At 42.3% G+C, this 19,616-nt stretch overlaps 1 protein-coding gene across 2 annotated transcripts in view; it reads left to right on the top strand.

Moving 5' to 3' along the window:
• The window catches only part of SPTLC2 (serine palmitoyltransferase long chain base subunit 2), a 327,100-nt gene that overhangs the window by 191,776 nt on the left and 115,708 nt on the right, over nucleotides 1–19,616 (top strand). For both annotated transcript variants that reach the window (XM_069208404.1, XM_069208403.1), the window contains exon 9: nucleotides 6,100–6,226. In XM_069208404.1, the coding sequence (XP_069064505.1) occupies nucleotides 6,100–6,226 (127 nt within the window). The remainder of the gene's footprint in view (nucleotides 1–6,099; nucleotides 6,227–19,616) is intronic.

Here is a 19,616-nt window from a genome sequence, read left to right on the forward strand (position 1 = left end):
GGGCCTACTTGTCCCAAGGACAAAGTAAACATAAAAACTTGTTGCCCTTGACCCCAAACAAGATGTCCCGGGTGTTGGGCGATAGGAATTCCACATCCCTGTAAGTGATGGTACTTTCAATGGCACAGTTGATGAGAAAAGAAATCACTCAATTTCAGAAAAAGGCATTACTATACCATTGATACCAGAACATATCTCGTCTAGTAAGGTGTCATTTTTACCATTGAGCCATTTATTAGATGTTGAAGAATCAGATGATGTCCCCTTTTTCCCCGAACCCACAGTACATCAGATGTTCATGTTAAATACCACAAGGAAGATGATTAGTATACGGAAGGCAAGATTTTCCTTTTTAGGTGACACAAGAAAAATAAGCAAGATTAGGCCTGTTTAATATCTAGAAGAATATGAGCCTTTTGAACAAGAAAGTCAGTACCATGAGGAGAGAACGAAAGACCCAAGGACCTTGTTTAAAGACCTCAGTTCTATGTTTGTGGTTTATTCCAGACGGTTAACAGAGCCTTGAACACCCACATCGCAAAAACAACCATCCTTATATCCACAATCTCCAGTTGTACTATTTACTACTCCTTGTACTTGTCCTTTGTTTCCAAGTCCTAGATCACAACCACCAGCCAGTGAAGATACCTATTCTGATGATACCAATCTCAGTCAAACAACCAGATAGCTTTCTGTATAATTATAAAGAACGTTTATGGATGTCCTATATCATCTGTTACATAACAAGTATTGCTTTATCTACTACATATATCACAAGTAGGCCTTTGTCGAAAATGTTTCAAAGTGCATTTAGCAGTAATATCATGTTTTAGATCTTCCAATAAGCCATCCATCCCTGTTGTCAAATAGGATTATCTAGGAGTAAAAGGACTTTTTAGAACGCCCCCAAACCCCTCAGTTGAAGCATGCTCCATCTCCTTTGCAACTGCTAGTGGCATATGTCACTCTCAGGAGACCGGTGAGGAAAGATCTTAAGGGAATGTAAGGAAACTGAAGCCGAAGGAGATTGAAGAACACTGGATCCACCTACAAACTTTGTTGCCGCCTAACAAAAGTAGAGAGTTCTGAAATTACATAAATGCCCTAGAACATGGACCAGCAAGTAAGGCAATAGCAGCCAGTATCTGGGGAAAAACATGTAGGCTCCCTTTATGTAGATCCAGGACGCATTGAAACCCAGGGTACTATGGGGAGGCAACTCGATCTTGAAGGTCTAGAAAACTGTCACAGCCAAGTCGACTAAAATGATCCTAAGGGACGGAGCTCCAGGCCCAAATGATCTACCTCGGAGCATATTTAAGGATGACCAAGACTTTTGGGCAGCCCCCTTGACCACCCTCTTCAACAACTGCCTATGTCAATCAGACATTCCTGGAGCCTGGAAAGGCTCATTATTGCGTCCCATTTTTAAAAAGGGTGACTCTACCCTCCAGGGAATTACAGGTTAATAGCCTTATTGGATGTAGACGGCAAGGCCTTTGCAAGGGTCCTGTTTCGGGAATTGTAACATTGGAGTAAAGAAAATAATATTATACCAATGTACCAAACAGGATTTAGGCCATGCTCATCCACCCTAGACAATGTGCTGGCTCTTGCATATTTACGACAGAAAACCCTTAAACCAGCTGCTCAACCACTGTTTGCGTGCGTCATCGATTACAGTGTGGCTTTTGATGGCGTAGTACGCCATATACTCTGGAAGAAGTGGGCCTCCTGGGGGATACCAGGGAATTTACTGGCGGCAATAATGGCACTCTACATGGGTGAGAGTAAAGGTTTCGAACACGCATGTGACCAAAAGAATATATACTAACAAAGGCCTAAAAGAAGGTTGTGTCATTGCTCCCACCCTTTTCAATCTTTATACGGCTGACCTTGGTAAGGACCTACTCAGAGGAAATCCATTCCCCCCCGAAACTAGGAAAGACAGTGCTTCCAATAATCCAATATGCCGATGATCTAGTCCTGCTTGCCCAGACTCAACTGGGATTGAAAAGGGGCTTGACCAACCTGCATGATTACAACGGAAAAAACACTCTGAAGGTTAATGCAGTGAAAACCAAGGTATTGTGTTTGGACGCCAGTTGCAGGAATATCAAAGAGCATGGAAGCTTGGCGCTTTATGAATAGACACGGAATAAAAATATCAGTACCTTGGGGTATGGCTATCTAATGCCAGTAAACAGTAAAATAGTACACCAGGCAACAGCACTAAGGACAATGGCAGAGAGAACCACCTATGCTTTAGCTAAACTCTATCTCCGGCTCCAAGCCCCTACATCAGAATCAATTAGGAGAGTTATAAAAGCAAAACTTCCACCCACTATTACGTATGGCCATTTAGCATACCCAGGCAGGATAACAAAAACTCTGGAAAAATGTCAAATGAGAGCATACAAATGGATTTTTCAGATCCCTAAATCCACCAGACTTGCAAGGATACCCCCAGAAATTAACATAACAAGTATGGATATAAATTGTAAAATGGACCTAATTAAGTTATTTCATGCTGTCTCCAGGTCCAATACCGACAGTTTGAGGGGGTTCACTGAAAGTAATCTTTGAAGACGTATCCAGCAGGTGGGCGACCTATCTCGGGAATGGCGAGTTTTTTTTTTTTTAAACAAGTCCCCACATATTCATCGGATCCCCTAATATCGAAGGCCCTCTTGAAAAAGAGACAGGAAGATCATGGCATGCAACTCTCCAGAGAACAGGACATCGCCATAACCAGGTAAATGAGGGGGGCAGAGAGTTTAGCCGTGTCGTATAGTGTCACTAACCTTCAGCTGTATATGACAGCAGCCCTGGGAGCTCGAACTTTTCAAAGCATTTTACATATTCGACTCCTAACATTACCGGCTTGAGCGTTCAGATACAGTTGGAAATCAGTGTGGCGGCACTCTCAGGAATGTATCCTGTGTAATTATCACACTGAATCCATTTGTCATTTAATATGCTGCTGTCTGTTTGGCCTCAGAGAGACATCGACTTTTAAAACCGAGAGTCTGATACTAATTCACAAGCAAAATACCATTTGTTTTCAAGTGTGCCCATCGCTTTTTTAAACTTGGACATCAAGAAGACTTTAGCAAATCTATAAGGAGTCTCAATCAGTGGGAACCAATGCTGGCTGTGCTAATGCATCCAGTTAGATGCTGCAAGTTCCTCCACCTTACTTTTCTTTATAAAAGCACTGAAGACAAAGCTGTTCAAACAAACCTACAACCATATGCAGACTCATTGCACTACCAGGCTCGTCATCGCCTATAGCTGCTGCTCCAGCTCTCATATGACTATTTTGAGCGTGAGCTTCTGATCTGTGCTCTTTTGCTTGCTTAAACCCTGATTGACTGTGTTCTACCCCATTCCTTCCAGTACTGTGAAAGGGGCCTTGGAAAAATGTTAATTGATTACAAATCAGTAAATAAATCTACTCAGTGTTGTCATAAAGGAAATGCAGTTGATCATTGTGAATTTGGATAGTTCTGTAGTGAATCTGGTTCATGAATTTATCTTAGAAAGTTTCACCTACAGCACTCACAAACCACATGCATAGCTATGTGCATGGAGCTACTAGAATGTGTCCGCAGGTTGTTCCCATGGCTTAGGTGTACCTGGACTTGTTTGACTGAACTTCATTTTTTTAAGTATGTTGCAGCACTGCTTGTAGATCGCCTTGCCCCTGTCCTTTGTTGATTGGGACATGTATCAAGGCCCCAAACCTGTCTTCTCCTCGTCCTCCTTTATAAAGTCTGTCTTGTATTATGCAAATGTAAACGATCTGCATGAACTCTAAGAGGAATTTCTTTCTCTCTTTGCCCGTTATGAGCTAAGTATTTTGAGAGGAGGTTAAGGATCCCAGGGCACCTGTAGAGAGAAGTAGATTCCTCCTGTCTTCTCCTCCTTTATGAAGTCTTTCTTGTATTATGCAAAAGTGAAAGATCTTTATGGACTCTAGGAGGAATTTATTTCTGTGTTTGCCAGTTGTGGGCTAAGTATTTTGAGATGAGGTTAAGAATCCCAGGTCACCCGTAGAGAGAAGTAGGATCCTGTCTGCACACGTCCAGTCAGCCCTACATCTTCCACATGACTTGATGGCTGGGGTGGTGTTTTATATATGGATTTCCTAACTGCCTGCCACCCTTCCTTATCCTACTAGCCTTCTTCTGAAGGCAAGATGGGGCTGGTCCCGCCTTGGATTATGACTTCTTCTCCCGATTAGTTTGTCTAGGAAGGTGCAAGTTGGAAATCGTGCCCTCCAGAAAACCTGCTTTCTTTACAGGAGGTTACATGCCCTCCCATCTAAGAGAGAGAACTAGAAAAGTATTGTGGCCTAACGTGGCGTTTCCTCAAGATCCTTCTTATTACCAGGGATTGGGATTTTGCCTTGGATGATGACCACCAGCCACCATAATCTGGGTGAATTAGGAGCCTGTGTAGAGAGCCCCAGATGTCTCTCTCATTCGCCTGATATCCCTGTTGCCCCTGCATCAAGAGCCTGTGTGATGCCATCACAAAGCATGACTCTCCTTTGCTTCTTGGTGGTGGAGTACTTTCTTGGAGGTTGCTTTGTAGCCACAGTGTATGGGTGTCCTCCTTAATAAAAGGCAGCACTGTTGGCTTCCATTCAGGAGCCTGTTCATGCTTGTGTTCTGATACTCTGCTCTCAAACCAAGCAGTTATGAACTTTGGATGTCAACAAAAGATAATCCTAGTACCATTAATCTGTTCCCAAGTTAACCAATCACATAAAAATATCAACGTTCAAGTCCATTTAACAACCAGCCACATGATGTAACAAGTCTACAGTCCAGTAGTTTTTTCAGAAAATGTTCATTTACTTCACTTGTGTTCTTCCTTTTCAAAACTTCCTCATTACCCTGTAGCCAACATATTTCATTCCCTTCCAGGACTCCAGGATTAATGGTGCTGGGATCATTTTTTTTTCCTTGTTCATCTGGGCTTTTTTTGCCCCAAAAAAAAGGTGAGGAGTACTGGCCTTCTGCTTATGTACAACTAAGGGTTTTGGAGATATTGGCTTACTGGGATTAGTGCGACATATTGTGCCCCAGTCTTCCTCTAAATTGTTTGTTGAACTTTGGATGTCTTGTTACCGTGCACCTTCATGTAATAGCACAACATTTTGCAGAAAAATTAAGTTTCTCTTGGTAATTAGCCTGTGCTGCATTCCAGTATATATTTTTTTTCAGACAGTGCCACTGCATACATACAGAGGACCAATCATATGCAAATCAGCCCTGGTCCTTGTTAAATATGAACTGTCCAACCCATACTACCAGGCCTTTTCCCTTCTTAATGGGAACACAAGCAACCCTACAGTGGTCTAGGCCTATATTTGTAAGAGGCTGGTAAAGTGAAAATACCTAGTGTTATCTTGGACTCTTGCAGTCGCAGTCCAAGGTAGGCAAAGGTAGCCACAACTGTTATGTATTAAGCCTGTAGGTGTCTACTATTCTCAAAAGACTTTTCCAGACGTTTCCTTAAGTAGAGATGTCGGCTGCAGCGTTTCAGTGCTGCGAATGTAACACTTTTGTACATAAGAAATGCCATCTTTTTTTTTTTTTTAAATGATCTTTCCTTGATATGGCATCAAGGTCCCTGATGTAAGCAGAAAATTAAGGAAGTTCTTATGAAATGTATGCAAAATACTAATGATGTAGGAGTCCCTTGAGACGTTCTGTTCTCTGAAAAATTGGGCATTTGAGATTTTGGTATGTTGAATAAATGAGAGGCTTAAATGCAAGGTGTACTTTTTGCATGCGAGCAGGACCATTCTTCATTCTGAACTGCAAAATAAGCTGAAGTGTGTATTATCGCAAGGCATAATCACCCTCTTACCAAGGACCAGGACAGGCTGTAGTATGTAGCATGAATTAGAGCAGTCGCCCCTTTTTAAAGTCAAAGCATGTGAGAAATGAGTCACCCTTCCCTCTGAGGCCCAACAAAGACTTGCTTTGCCCTTGTGTGGGGATGAGTATTTATAAGCATTGTCTCACTTGAAGCCTCACCCTGAATGTAGCTCCAGTCACTTATTTCTTTCTTTTGTCTTACCAGATGCTGATTGACTACCTACGGGTACACTCTCACAGCGCTGCTTATGCAACCTCGATGTCCCCTCCAGTCGCTGAGCAAATTATTAGCTCCATGAAGAGCATCATGGGGGTAGATGGAACCACATTTGGTAAGTCCGTTTTATTGTACCACTTTAGATATTCTTGAATACTAAACTTGCTCTCTACATATAGCCTTTAAGAGTTCATATAATAGCTCTCTGAAATTAATATAAAACCTTGAGTGCCTTCAAATTTGGTACCAGGGTTTTTTTTTCTTTTTTACAATGTCACTCGCCATGATGCCTTGTAGCATGCTGTGATGCGTTTGCGGTTTGAAGACAAAACTATAAATAGGTGTCAAGACTTAATTTTGGAGGCTGGAGAGTTTCAGAGTTGAACATCCCCAGAGTTGAATGCAATTTAAAGATCAAATTCCTGACCCCTGTGCTGGATAGCACAATGGAGCAAGGATAGGATATACAAGACCTTTATCAAATGTCATAAGAGTTCACCTTTACAACGAGTTGGTGGTAGGGTTAGTTTGTGTTTTAAATACAGATGGGCTACACCAAAACACATTTATGGGAGAAACCAAAGGTGTTTAAACACAGCCTTTCATCTAAATGCCAATTAATCAGCCTAACACTAGATTTATAAGTCGCTTTGATCTTGTTATTCAGGTATTATGGACTGCTCCGGAATAAAGGGATTTTACATGGTCCAAATTTAAGATGACTATTGCTCTACAATTGCCTTGATTTGGACTGAAATGTAATGAAAATATTTCCTTGTCCAATTTAAAAAAAAAAATATATATATTGTGAGCAACTCTCAGGCAGTGTCAGTAGATAGATAATTGAATCAGACAAGCTTATTTTACTTAAGACGTTTGCAGCACTCATTAGTTTCTCTCACTTTTGATCATGTCAGCTCTTGCTTCAGCGGCTTTTCAGTTTGGTTGTCTACGTGCATATTTTGTCTCAGTAATTTTTCCTGCCAGATCCAGTCCATTAAAACAGCTGATCGCTTCTTACAGGGGTCACTCGCCATTTTCCATATGTAGAAAACTAAATACCCTGAAATTAGAATGTGAGTTTTTTTTTTTTTTTTTTTTTTTTTTTTTTAAGTTCTTCCTTTGTTACGATTGAAGGCCTGCAAAGTCCCCCTCTGAAAATCAAAGGACAAATATAGACTGAAGTTATGAATATCTTCATTTTTCACTCGAAGAAAACTCTGATAGCTTTACTCAAATTGGTTAGCCAAGACACTTTCAACTAATGTGGTCTCGTGCCAAACCCTTGCTTTATCTCCAAGATTACCAGCACAGGTAAGGAGCCTTCATGCTCCTCCTCTGTTACAAGCTACTTGGCCTGAGAAGCATTCTCAGGAGGATTCTTTGATCCCATCTCATCAGTGCGAGTATCAATTTTGTCTATACATGTGTGAGACTTTCTTTCTTTAGGGGCCTGATCTGTCTTGAATAGACACTGGACAAGAAATGGCAAGATGTAGCCTGCAGTATGTGTCCAGCCACACCACAGCTGCTGATGGACAGCCTAATTCCCTGGTAGCAAACTTTGCCCTGTTGCTAGCAGTCCTGCGTTCATCACCCTTGGCACTACCCACCATGCAGCTTTGTGTAGGGCACTGGGCTGCAAGACTGAGTTTCAATATAGGCTGTGACACAGAGGAGCACTGGATTTTCCAAATCTCAATGCTACAAGTAGTAAAAAATAAAAAATAAAAAACTTTCTGGTGGCTTTTTGAATTTGGGATTCATGGGAAAAGGCTTGTCCAACAGGTCCCCCACATTTTTGCTCAAGCTGTTGGCTATTGAAGTAAAGTGATTGGTCTGAAAACACCTCTTCCACCAAGTGACCAAACTGGTCATGCTGTTAATTTCTATAAACACTGGATTATCTTAGGTTTCTGGTTTTGACCATGCTTGGTATGTTTCCCTGGTATGCCAACCCGAGGCTCAAATACTACAGTCGACCATCACAAAATCTTCCCAGGCACCATCTGAAATATTCTATGGTGTTTAGTGGGGGTGGACCCCTGCCCAAACCCATTGACACCGGTATGACATGCCCATTGTCGTGCGAACCGGGGGAACAATGTTGTGGGTCAGACCTTGACTGAAGACTGGAGGAAAATGTGCTGGTTTAAGAAACAAATCCAGAAAAGCTGATGATATCTTCAATGCATTGGCCCAGACAGCCAATCAGGGCAATTCGGAAGACCCCCGGAAACAAACATGTCAGCCGAGCATTGGCCAGAATATTGTTCAAGCCTGAGTACTGCATTGAATTACCATGTTAAGGAAAACTTCTGAAATCAGAAAAATTTGATGGTCAAGTTGTCCCGGACAGCTAAGCAGGCGAGAGATGTCTGGCACCCATCGCTAGAAGAATCTTATATGTGGATGTTAAAACCATGTGGTTGAAGTGGGTTTCACTAGTGCTAGAATTGATAATTGTGACCAAAAAAGATGTCTCCTAAATAGGAATTGCTCTAAGTTGCTTTTGAAATTTCCTAAATGCACTACTGAGTTTATCACCTTTGTGCCCCACAAACCCATTGAAAACCCACGTTTGATGGCATGTAGCTGCAGATACACATGCTTTGCATAAGTCTGCCATCTAGTGTTTTGCTCGGAGTGTTACAAGTTGGTATTCTTCGATGAAGCTTTTTCAAGTCATGAGATCGAGTGACTCCTCTCGGTGATAGTGGGCATGGGCATGGGCATCAAGTCCTTTGTTAGATTGTTTTCTTTCCGCCATCGGGTTTGGACGTATTCCCTCTGTCTGGTAGATCTCGGTTTGGCACTGTCTGAACTTCTCTATCTTTCCTTTAAATGTCTATAGTTTTCGATCGAGTTTTTTATAACTACACTTGGTCCGATTGTATCGTCTGGATCAATTAAATGCCCTTTTTGCATCCATAAGTTGCTATAACTTCTCTCTATTCAAGTCAAACGCACTAGATAAATCAATAAAAGCAAAGTGAATGGATCCTCTCTTGGCAGTGACATATTTACGGAGGATGAGATGCAAATTTAAAGCCTGATCCACTGTGCCTAAACCAGGCCTAAAACCATATTGGATTGGGGAGAGAATTTTAGTCCTTCCTACCCAGTCCTCAAGCCGGGTCAAGATAACACGCCCCAAAATCTTGGCAGTAGACTCTATAGGGGAAATTGGTCTGTAACAAGTTGAATCTTGTCTGTTACTCTTTTTAAAAATAGGAACAATTATTGCTGTTTTCCATGAGGAAGGAATGTTACTTTTAGCTACACTGATCAATGCATTTGTAATTAACAGGCCCCAGAGGTCAGGTGTAAATTTAAAGAGATAAACCGGGACCCCATCTGGGCCAGGAGCTTTCCCTGATTTTGATTGTTTAATAGCTGTGATTACCTCATGTAGCTCAAAGGATAAATCATTCATATTCAAGTTTGGTGCCACCGTTTTCAAGTTACTACAGTCCCCTTGTTCATGTTGGGGGCCATTTTTGGGCTGGAATACCTTTGTAAAGTGTTTCACCCAGACCCCTTCAGGTATCAGACACTGGGTAAGTGACATTTCCATATCTGATTATATTTCTTCTTAGAAGACCGTGATGAATACAGATGCAGGTCAAACATTGGCCGCCATATGTGCCTGCAGATAAATATACTAACGTCTGACAAGTGTCGTATTCAGTGTGTTCTCCCTGTCAGACAGTGAGGCCTGGCTTGTACCAAAAGATATCTTGGGTTCTAAATTAGAAAGTCTGTAATTATACTTTCAATGTTGTCCTGGGTTTATAACGGTGGACCATGAACAGTAATTATGCTGCACTTTAGTAGTGAGTATTAATAACACATAAGTTATTGTGCTGAACACATGCGTACAGGGAGTGCAGAATTATTAGGCAAATGAGTATTTTGACCACATCATCCTCTTTATGCATGTTGTCTTACTCCAAGCTGTATAGGCTCGAAAGCCTACTACCAATTAAGCATATTAGGTGATGTGCATCTCTGTAATGAGACGGGGTGTGGTCTAATGACATCAACACCCTATATCAGGTGTGCATAATTATTAGGCAACTTCCTTTCCTTTGGCAAAATGGGTCAAAAGAAGGACTTGACAGGCTCAGAAAAGTCAAAAATAGTGAGATATCTTGCTAAGGGATGCAGCACTCTTAAAATTGCAAAGCTTCTGAAGCGTGATCATCGAACAATCAAGCGTTTCATTCAAAATAGTCAACAGGGTCGCAAGAAGCGTGTGGAAAAACCAAGGCGCAAAATAACTGCCCATGAACTGAGAAAAGTCAAGCGTGCAGCTGCCACGATGCCACTTGCCACCAGTTTGGCCATATTTCAGAGCTGCAACATCACTGGAGTGCCCAAAAGCACAAGGTGTGCAATACTCAGAGACATGGCCAAGGTAAGAAAGGCTGAAAGACGACCACCACTGAACAAGACACACAAGCTGAAACGTCAAGACTGGGCCAAGAAATATCTCAAGACTGATTTTTCTAAGGTTTTATGGACTGATGAAATGAGAGTGAGTCTTGATGGGCCAGATGGATGGGCCCGTGGCTGGATTGGTAAAGGGCAGAGAGCTCCAGTCCGACTCAGACGCCAGCAAGGTGCAGGTGGAGTACTGGTTTGGGCTGGTATCATCAAAGATGAGCTTGTGGGGCCTTTTCGGGTTGAGGATGGAGTCAAGCTCAACTCCCAGTCCTACTGCCAGTTCCTGGAAGACACCTTCTTCAAGCAGTGGTACAGGAAGAAGTCTGCATCCTTCAAGAAAAACATGATTTTCATGCAGGACAATGTTCCATCACACGCGTCCAAGTACTCCACAGCGTGGCTGGCAAGAAAGGGTATAAAAGAAGGAAATCTAATGACATGGCCTCCTTGTTCACCTGATCTGAACCCCATTGAGAACCTGTGGTCCATCATCAAATGTGAGATTTACAAGGAGGGAAAACAGTACACCTCTCTGAACAGTGTCTGGGAGGCTGTGGTTGCTGCTGCACGCAATGTTGATGGTGAACAGATCAAAACACTGACAGAATCCATGGATGGCAGGCTTTTGAGTGTCCTTGCAAAGAAAGGTGGCTATATCGGTCACTGATTTGTTTTTGTTTTGTTTTTGAATGTCAGAAATGTATATTTGTGAATGTTGAGATGTTATATTGGTTTCACTGGTAATAATAAATAATTGAAATGGGTATATATTTTTTTTTGTTAAGTTGCCTAATAATTATGCACAGTAATAGTCACCTGCACACACAGATATCCCCCTAACATAGCTAAAACTAAAAACAAACTAAAAACTACTTCCAAAAATATTCAGCTTTGATATTGATGAGTTTTTTGGGTTCATTGAGAACATGGTTGTTGTTCAATAATAAAATTAATCCTCAAAAATACAACTTGCCTAATAATTCTGCACTCCCTGTATATTCTAAACTGTGAGCATTCTGAAAAACATTTCCTTCGTAGGTATGCAAAGAGTTATGCTCATCCCAGAAATACAACATATTAAGGACTTTTTGGAAAAATGTTTTGGCACATGGGTTTTGCAAACACCAAAGCAGTGAAAAGGTTGAAGGTACAAGGATCAGAACAAAAATGGCTCTTCCACACTTGTATTACCTCGCAAAGCAAGATATTTTCAGCAGAGCCAGATTTTGTATGTTCAAAGCATGACTGAAAACATAGTGAGTGTGTTCCTCATCACGGGTTTGTAATGCAAAAGATCATTCCTCAAACATTCTTTTTGCCACTAGCAGTGTCCCCTCCCGTATCCTCTCATAAAAGCCGAGTTTAGGCCTGCGACTGCCTGTACAATCCCAGACCTTCAGCGTGCAATTCTGAAATTGGCATCCGCAGCCCTTACAACCCTGTTCAAGCAGAAGTGGATCCGGGTTTCTTCACCATAATCTTAAAACTGGAGTCCCAAGATAAGGACATCATTGCACTCCAAACAGGATGTTAATTAAAGAGCTACATTGGTATGTAACATTTTCATATCAGTGTTTAGAAGGGACTAGACGGGGGATTGTCTTGATCTTTGGGATTAAATTGCGATTATTTTAATTAAAATGTTAGTCGCCTGTATCATATCTGAAGCCAGTGACTCACAAAGGATCAACAGATATGCTGGGACCCTTTAAGTAGACTACTGCAGGACTGTTAATGGAAGACCGGGGACTCTTGCTGATGATCCGGCCTCAGTGGGGTTAAATAGCAAAATGTTGGATACTGTGTTTGTTTGAAAAAGATTCAGTTCTGTTTGCGCCCATGTTTACTGACCTTCGTGTCAAGCAAAACTTGCAGTTAACCTAGGCCACGTGATTGTGTTACTGCTACGTATCAACTTCACACAAGTTTTGGGGAGAGGGGTTTAAGATGTTATTGGGAACTGGTGTTAATGCACGCGTGGGGTGGGAGCGGTGTACACAGTACGATCATGCTTTAGTTGAGATTTGTTTGACAGTTTTTAGAGGTCACTTTCTCCTCTTGAAGAAACTTGTGTAGCTGAGAGCAAGCGTGAATGTTCATACTGTACTTTGACCACATGGGGGCGGTGTGCACCTGCAAGTGCTAGTATCCTAAATGAGTTTATTCTGCACTGTATAGTATATAGTACCAAAATCTCAGTAGAGAAGACCCGCGGATTAAGAAAAACACAACTGCCACCAATTGTAGTTTATTAATCGGACTCCAAAAATGACTGTTAATCTGTTTTATCCGAGGTGTGCAGCGTCTGCCTGTATTAGACGTAGCTAGCTAGTGCTGTTGGCAAAACTTGGTGTTTAACAGTCCGAACACCCATTACAGAGGTATGTGCGATTAGCCTGGGCAGGCATCCTCGCATAACGGGACAATCTGGGGTGCTGTTACTGGTGATCGTTCAGCAGTCCAGGGCTGGGTAAAGAACCGTTTATATTCCCTCCACGCTGGAAGGGCTTTTAAAACCCACCTGTCGTAAAGCATGCAGGGGTCACTGATATGCTGTTCTTTTTATTCTCCAAATGAACTAAGTGTTTCGTTTCTCGAATGACTGTCAGTGGCCGGTAATCTGGGTACTCTGCAGGGCTGGCGATCACAGTTCGACGTTCGCGGTGTTCTCTAGACGCGAGTCTGCTGCTCATTGCCTCTCCCCTTGGGAGACTGTAGCGACGTGTACTCGTGCGAGCCAACGCAGGCGCTATCTTGCTCTCTGCGGAAGATAGATTGGCTGCTAACTTATTTTGTGCCCATGAGTCTACTGCTAGCTGGTTCAGTAGCAAAGGCAGTATGTTTCTATCGTTTTTTCTGGCGAGGAAAGTTTGGCAGTTCTTTTACTCTGTTGGTGGGCATCGATACGAGGAGACATCCACCGTGTCCCCGGCTGATGGCAGTCTGGCCGCTATCTTGTTATAGGGGAGAATGTTGCTAGTTTATTATCTAATCCAGGGCGTGCAAAGTGTAGTTGGTACAGGGCATGTTCTGAGGAGAATCTGTTGCTCATTTGTTCTCTGCCGAGTCGTCCATTCTGTTAAGGGGAGCATTGCTGCAAGTGGTTCTCTGCTTTCCGCAGTGCGGGCCAGACGCACAAAAGCCTCTAGAAATTCTGTATTTCATATATTACAACTTTATAAAGAGTTTTAATGTCATGCTGAGGCATAGACTGTATGTTCTGTGACTTGCCGATTAAACTTGATTATGGCACAGTTCCACAATTCTGTCCATCACACTTGATGAAGTAATTGGACCCAAGAGCTGCAGCATACATTAGGTGAACTAATGGTAAACCTTTGATGCATCGGGGAACCATGTATGTGCTCTTATTCTCTCTATTTGTTATTGCCTACAGTGTCACTGTTCCACGTCTTCTGAATGAGTCTAAATTTCATAGTACTGAAATTATTAGAACAACTTGCTGAGCACTTTACCATTTTCAGGTCTGTCTAGACAGTGCATGTGCTTTTTTGCTCTTTGAGAATTTTTTTTTTTATCCTAACAGTGGGCTTGGAGGCCGCCCGCTGCTTACCATTGGTTGGTTGCATTGTCACTCATTTGCATGCTTTCGTATTGGTCAGCTGCCTCCTCTGGATCATGGATATATTACTTGTGTCCTTAAGTGCGTCTTTTGCAGTTTTCTCCCTTGTGTACTTCTCCCCCTTCCTCATCCATGTTGTTGCTTGCCTCCACCCTCAAGCTCTCCCTCCCACATCCTTGTTGCTTGCCCCCACCCCTCCCACATCCGTGTTGATGCTTTCCCCACCCAACCTTGGTCCCTTCATAGTCCGTGTTGTTGCTTGCATTTCCCCCTCTTCCCCCCCCCCCCTTAGTCTATGGTGTACTTGCTCTGCGCACACACACACACACACACACTCTCTCTCTCTCTCTCTCTCTCTCTCTCTCTCTCTCTCTCTCTCTCTCTCTCTCTCTCTCTCTCTCTCTCTTCCCCCCCCCCCCCCCCCCCCCCCACCTCCGTGTTGTCTCCCAACCCTGTTGTCCCTTCCATCACTAGGTTTAAAAAAAAAAAAAAAAAAGGTGCAATGATGCAGCGAAAGCTTGCTGAGTCATATAATTTTTTTTAATTTTTTATTTAAAACGCAAAAATCAAAAACACTTTCATCCATGTTGCATGGCATTCGTGCTGTTGTACCAAATGGCTAAGCATTGACAAAACCAAAAGATCGTCCCGTAGGTGGGACATATTGTATTTGCCAATACTTGTTTATAAATTGGTTTAGAGAGATTGGAGGGGAATATATGGTCCTCAGTGAAGGTTATATAACTTAGTAGATTTATAAACGTATAAATAAAGCAGACTCAACAGCTAAGGTAGGCAGAGAAACAAGGACCTGGGTTGGGCCGACTCATCCAGTATGTCCTAAGGGTCTGTGCATCTATGTCCTTGAAGCCCCCTGGTGCACCTGCTTTTCAAGCAGCACCTTTCCATCTCCAGTGTTGTTGAACCAATGTCCGACACTTGTGTAACTAATGGTGTACTGTGGCTGCGGCCAGACACTCCTTAAGGAAACGGACAATTGAGCTTGGTGGGACTGATTTTTGTACCATTTGTGCCTTAGATTGTACTGGAAACGCGTATGATACTCAGTGGCCGAGAAACATTCCAACTCCATCTTCATGCTGTCATGCTTTGAACAATTATAGTGACGTCCTCTGTGATTGGCGTTAAATAGGAGGGTATTTGTCATGCTTTTGAATCCTTCTGAAAAATGTAAATGCAAAAAAATCCTAGTGCATTAGTCCTCCTATTGAGGCCTGGACTAGTTTCAATTTACAGTCACTTCATTGCCTGCACCCAGGCTACTTCGGTCCATTTTAAGGATGCCTACTCTGGAGTGCTTTATGCTCCCACGATCTCCATTAACACTTCCGCTTTAAAATAGCTGGCTGCTGTTCTTATTTCTTTTCCACGCAGGGTTCCAGACCCTGGAGCCTTTAGGCTGAATTTCCTGCAGCACAGAGGACACAACAGTTTTCTATTGCGTGGTTATGGAGTTTTCTGCCTCTTCCCTTGTTCAGGGTTACTAGACCTGGTAGCACATTGAAGAATACAGCACACAAGTCCAGCGCCCTAGGACGGTGTTTTGCTTTTTGTCGATTAAAGCCATCTGGATTAGGTAAAGTTCTTCTTCAGTTGCCAGAATACCTTTTCTTCCTTCCCTACCCCAGAGATGGTCTTGAAGCTTCTCTTAGGATGAATGACGTTCAATTCAAAACAAATACCAGTGAAATAAAGTAGGAAATGTCGAAAGTGGCAGTGTCAATATCTGAAGATTTTTGTAAGTAAAAGCAAGACCAAGAAGAGGTTTGCCTTAACCACGTGTACTGCTAATGCTAAGAAAAGCCTGTACTTGAAGTGATCACATTTCGAGATTCTTGTATTCCGCAAAGAAAATTCGAATTCCATCCCCTTTGAAGGGCCACGGCCCACTCATTACACCTACAAAGAAAACCAGCGGTGGCAAAGCACACAGGTTTGTCTTTGGCTGCCAACCTTTTATTTTTCCCAGTTTTTATTTTCTGGTGTTTTTGTAAACATGTACTACAAAAACATTTTTTTTTCTTCAAAAAGCACACGTTTGGCCAGTATTACCTGTGACTAAAGGGCACATTGTGCAAGAGTAGAATGTCGTCATCAGTCACAGTGAAGATAGTCAGTGTTTCCCTGTGCTGTGGTGAGGAGGTGCAGGATGTGAATAATGCAACAACCAGACGAGTAGATGAAAAGGGTTGGTTAAAAGCCCCTTCACGTACGTATACAATATATGTAGTGTTAATAAAATCGAAACGCCTTGGCTGTCACCACACCTTGGGAGTTCTATTCTATGCAGACATTTCTTTTTCATCTCAAAACAACGCTTTGATCTAAATCTGCACCGATTGTTGCCCTGAAAGATCTCAGCCGTGCATCACTGCACACCATGTATAGATCTGACAAAACTCCTTAGTAATGGCAAGCTAGACTATTGCAGTGCATGGGCTCGCCCGAAAATTGACCAAAAATAGTTAATCAACTGTAAAATGGCCAAGCAAGCTGTGCCTAAACCTCTTCAAACGTGAACTTGTAAAGCCAGCATTAAAATCACTTTACTGGCTACTGAAGAATGAGAGAATCATGTTTAAGGTTCTCGGTGTACTAAATAAAGCATATTGGAATACTGTCCAGGTTCACATGCAGAATCCTACCCAGTCACATTCCAACCGGGAATCTCCGATCAGCTACAACACACTTATCCACCCAATAACTCTTCTAAAAAAATCACACACAGCTACAGATCCCCAGGGGTTCAAGGTCTAAGGTTGTTTGACACTCTGAATCAAACCTTGAGAGCAGAAGCTATCTGCATTTCAGGATACTCCTAAAGACAGAAATATGCAGAATATCCTTTGATTCAGACTCAGACTTGATGGAAGGGAGTGAAGAATATCTGATAATGGTCACTTTCTGTAGTTGATTGGACTCCACAAGCCCAAACTTTAATTTAAACTGTAGAGTGCTCTGAAGTAACACCGAGTCTACATGCTGCATTATATGAAACTTAAAAATAAACAAGTAAGGCAGACATGGAAAGATTCCCCTGTTCTGAGTTCTGTCTCTCTTTTGAAAATGTCCCTGTCTTCACTATAGCGATTCTCTGGCCAAAGTAGATGTCTGAGACAGGTTATGCACTGCCCAGAAGCCAGGGCCTTAAGATAGTGGCCAACCACCTATTAATAAGAAATGTACAATATTAATAAAACTGCCTTCCTCCAGTGGGACATGAGCACTTTAAAACTTTGCATACTATTGGCTGAACTGCTACTTTAGCCTTGCACTTTTCGAGAATCGACGAGAGGTTATCACATCTGCTGCTGCTTATGTCAATGAGGAGCATACTTGGACTGATTACTTGGTGGCTATAGTCCACAAAGCGTCTTCAGCTGTACCAGTCATTTTTCTCAGGTGTTTTTTCAGTTACTCGTGGAATCATTATGTCTTTGAACCTTTGGTGCCTGCCCTACCCTTCAATGTAAAGCTGGCTGAGAAGAGTAGCCTGCTATTGCTCCCTGATCTTGGTAAGATCTTGCTACCCGAGCTAAAACACCACATTTGTCTATATTTTGGTAGAATCTTTGCAGTACAAGCACGCCCTGTGTGCGGCTTCCTACCAAGTATTTTACAAACCTAAGATGTTGAGAAAACCTGCTGCTATGACGATTGGAGAAGCCCTGCGCGCTACAATATGGGAGGTGCCTGACCCTGAAAGCCACCCGACTGAATTCTCTGTTGATGACCAAAGTGAAATAGCTTACCCAAGATTGAGCTATTTTCAGGCCAGCTGACCTAAGCTGAGGGAAGAAGCTTTTGTGAAGATCTGTATCTTCTGAGAGCTGAGGTTGTGCTTAGGCAATTAAAGGGCTGATGAAGCTGGGTAGCTTGCATTGTCCTTTGAAATATGAATTTGTACAAGCTAGTATCATTGTGGTTGTGTCATGAGAATGACACTATGGAATTTCCTTTCATTCCAAGTCCTTCAGTGCGTTATACCGGCTGTGGCAGTTCACTTAATTCCAGGTCCATTTGACCCATCTGTCTAGGACTTACATGTCTGTTGATAGCACAACTTAAAGGTACAGCAGTACTTCACACCTAAATCTTTGTCTTCTGGTTGATGGTGAGAACCTGTAAATGTAATGATTTCTCCAGATTCTTTGGTAGTCCCATGTTACTGAAAAATATTGAGACCAGATATTTTTAAGATAAAGAGCTATTGTTTGTTACTTTGGAGCACTCTACTATGCAATAGGTCTTTTCCTAGAACTAGTTGCTGTACTTTTGGACCATTAACACTTGGGGTGGTTGAGCCTGTAAGTAGAACCACTATCCTTGGCAGTTGCCTCTGTCTCCAACCTCTGGACCACCGATAGCCCTGGTTAACTGGACTTTGGAAATTTGCAGTAGGGACCTGTTTGGTTAGACATCCAGAAATCTGTTTTTATAGATTTGGAGTCCTAGTTTGTTTGAAGAGTTTCCTCATTTTTGAGAAGCCTAAGGTCGAAACCACTTAATTTCCTTCTCTGGATACTGAGGGCCACTGAGATACTGAGACACACGTTAGACTTATAGCACATTTGATGGATTGGTAGCATTCTGTGCTGCACCTGCAGATATTGAGGAACACTGCATATAATTGGGAACTGAGACCAAATGTTTCCAGAAATTTCAAAGGACTTTCCTTCAGCCCATTAGATGTCACTGTCCATAGACTCCAATGCTATTTTGAGACTCTTAACACATAAAAGCTGTAAAACTGTTAGGTTTGCATCTTGGCCTCAGAAGTTCCAAGAATCATTATGCTTTTTGTGTTCTTTAGTTTGTGTCCTGCTTTACCTGGCAGTTAAAAAGGTATGCTCTTTTGGAAAGCAGTATTGAGGTTTTTGGGGTTTAATTACTGCATAAAAGTGTCTACTTTTCTGTTAACACTTCACAGCTTTACTTGGCTACTCTTGGAGAGTCCCGTGTACAAAAGGAGTTGCCTGTTTTTTTTTCCACATAAAGCACAGATTTACCTGAAACCCTCCAACACCTGGTGCCATTCATTCTCCCCAGTAACAACTGATGGCACCCAGACCCAGTGCTTGATGTTGCAAAAGGTAGCTAAGGAACCTGCGTCTACCCTGAAGACTGCTGTCCATCCACAAACAATTAAACTATTATTCAAGCACTTAATTGCCAGACTCTTCTCCTTGTTTTTCAATGAAATCCCTTTCACATGCAGGGCTATCTAACGCCGGTCCTCTTTATTATGTAAACATCGATTGCCCTGGTGGAGCTCACTGGCAAGACCACGTGCCCAGGTTAGCTTACTTGATTGCCTATCAGTACACTTTAACATAAAAAGGCAGGGTGTGGCTCAGAATTTACATTCCCTGTCAAATATGATCTCTTAATTTCCCTCTGGACTAAAGAATGTATCTTCTGACCAGATCCAACGAGGCAGAAATTAACCTCA

The sequence above is a fragment of the Pleurodeles waltl genome, chromosome 9 (genome assembly GCF_031143425.1).
Source record: "Pleurodeles waltl isolate 20211129_DDA chromosome 9, aPleWal1.hap1.20221129, whole genome shotgun sequence".
In the NCBI taxonomy this organism is placed as follows: domain Eukaryota; kingdom Metazoa; phylum Chordata; class Amphibia; order Caudata; family Salamandridae; genus Pleurodeles; species Pleurodeles waltl.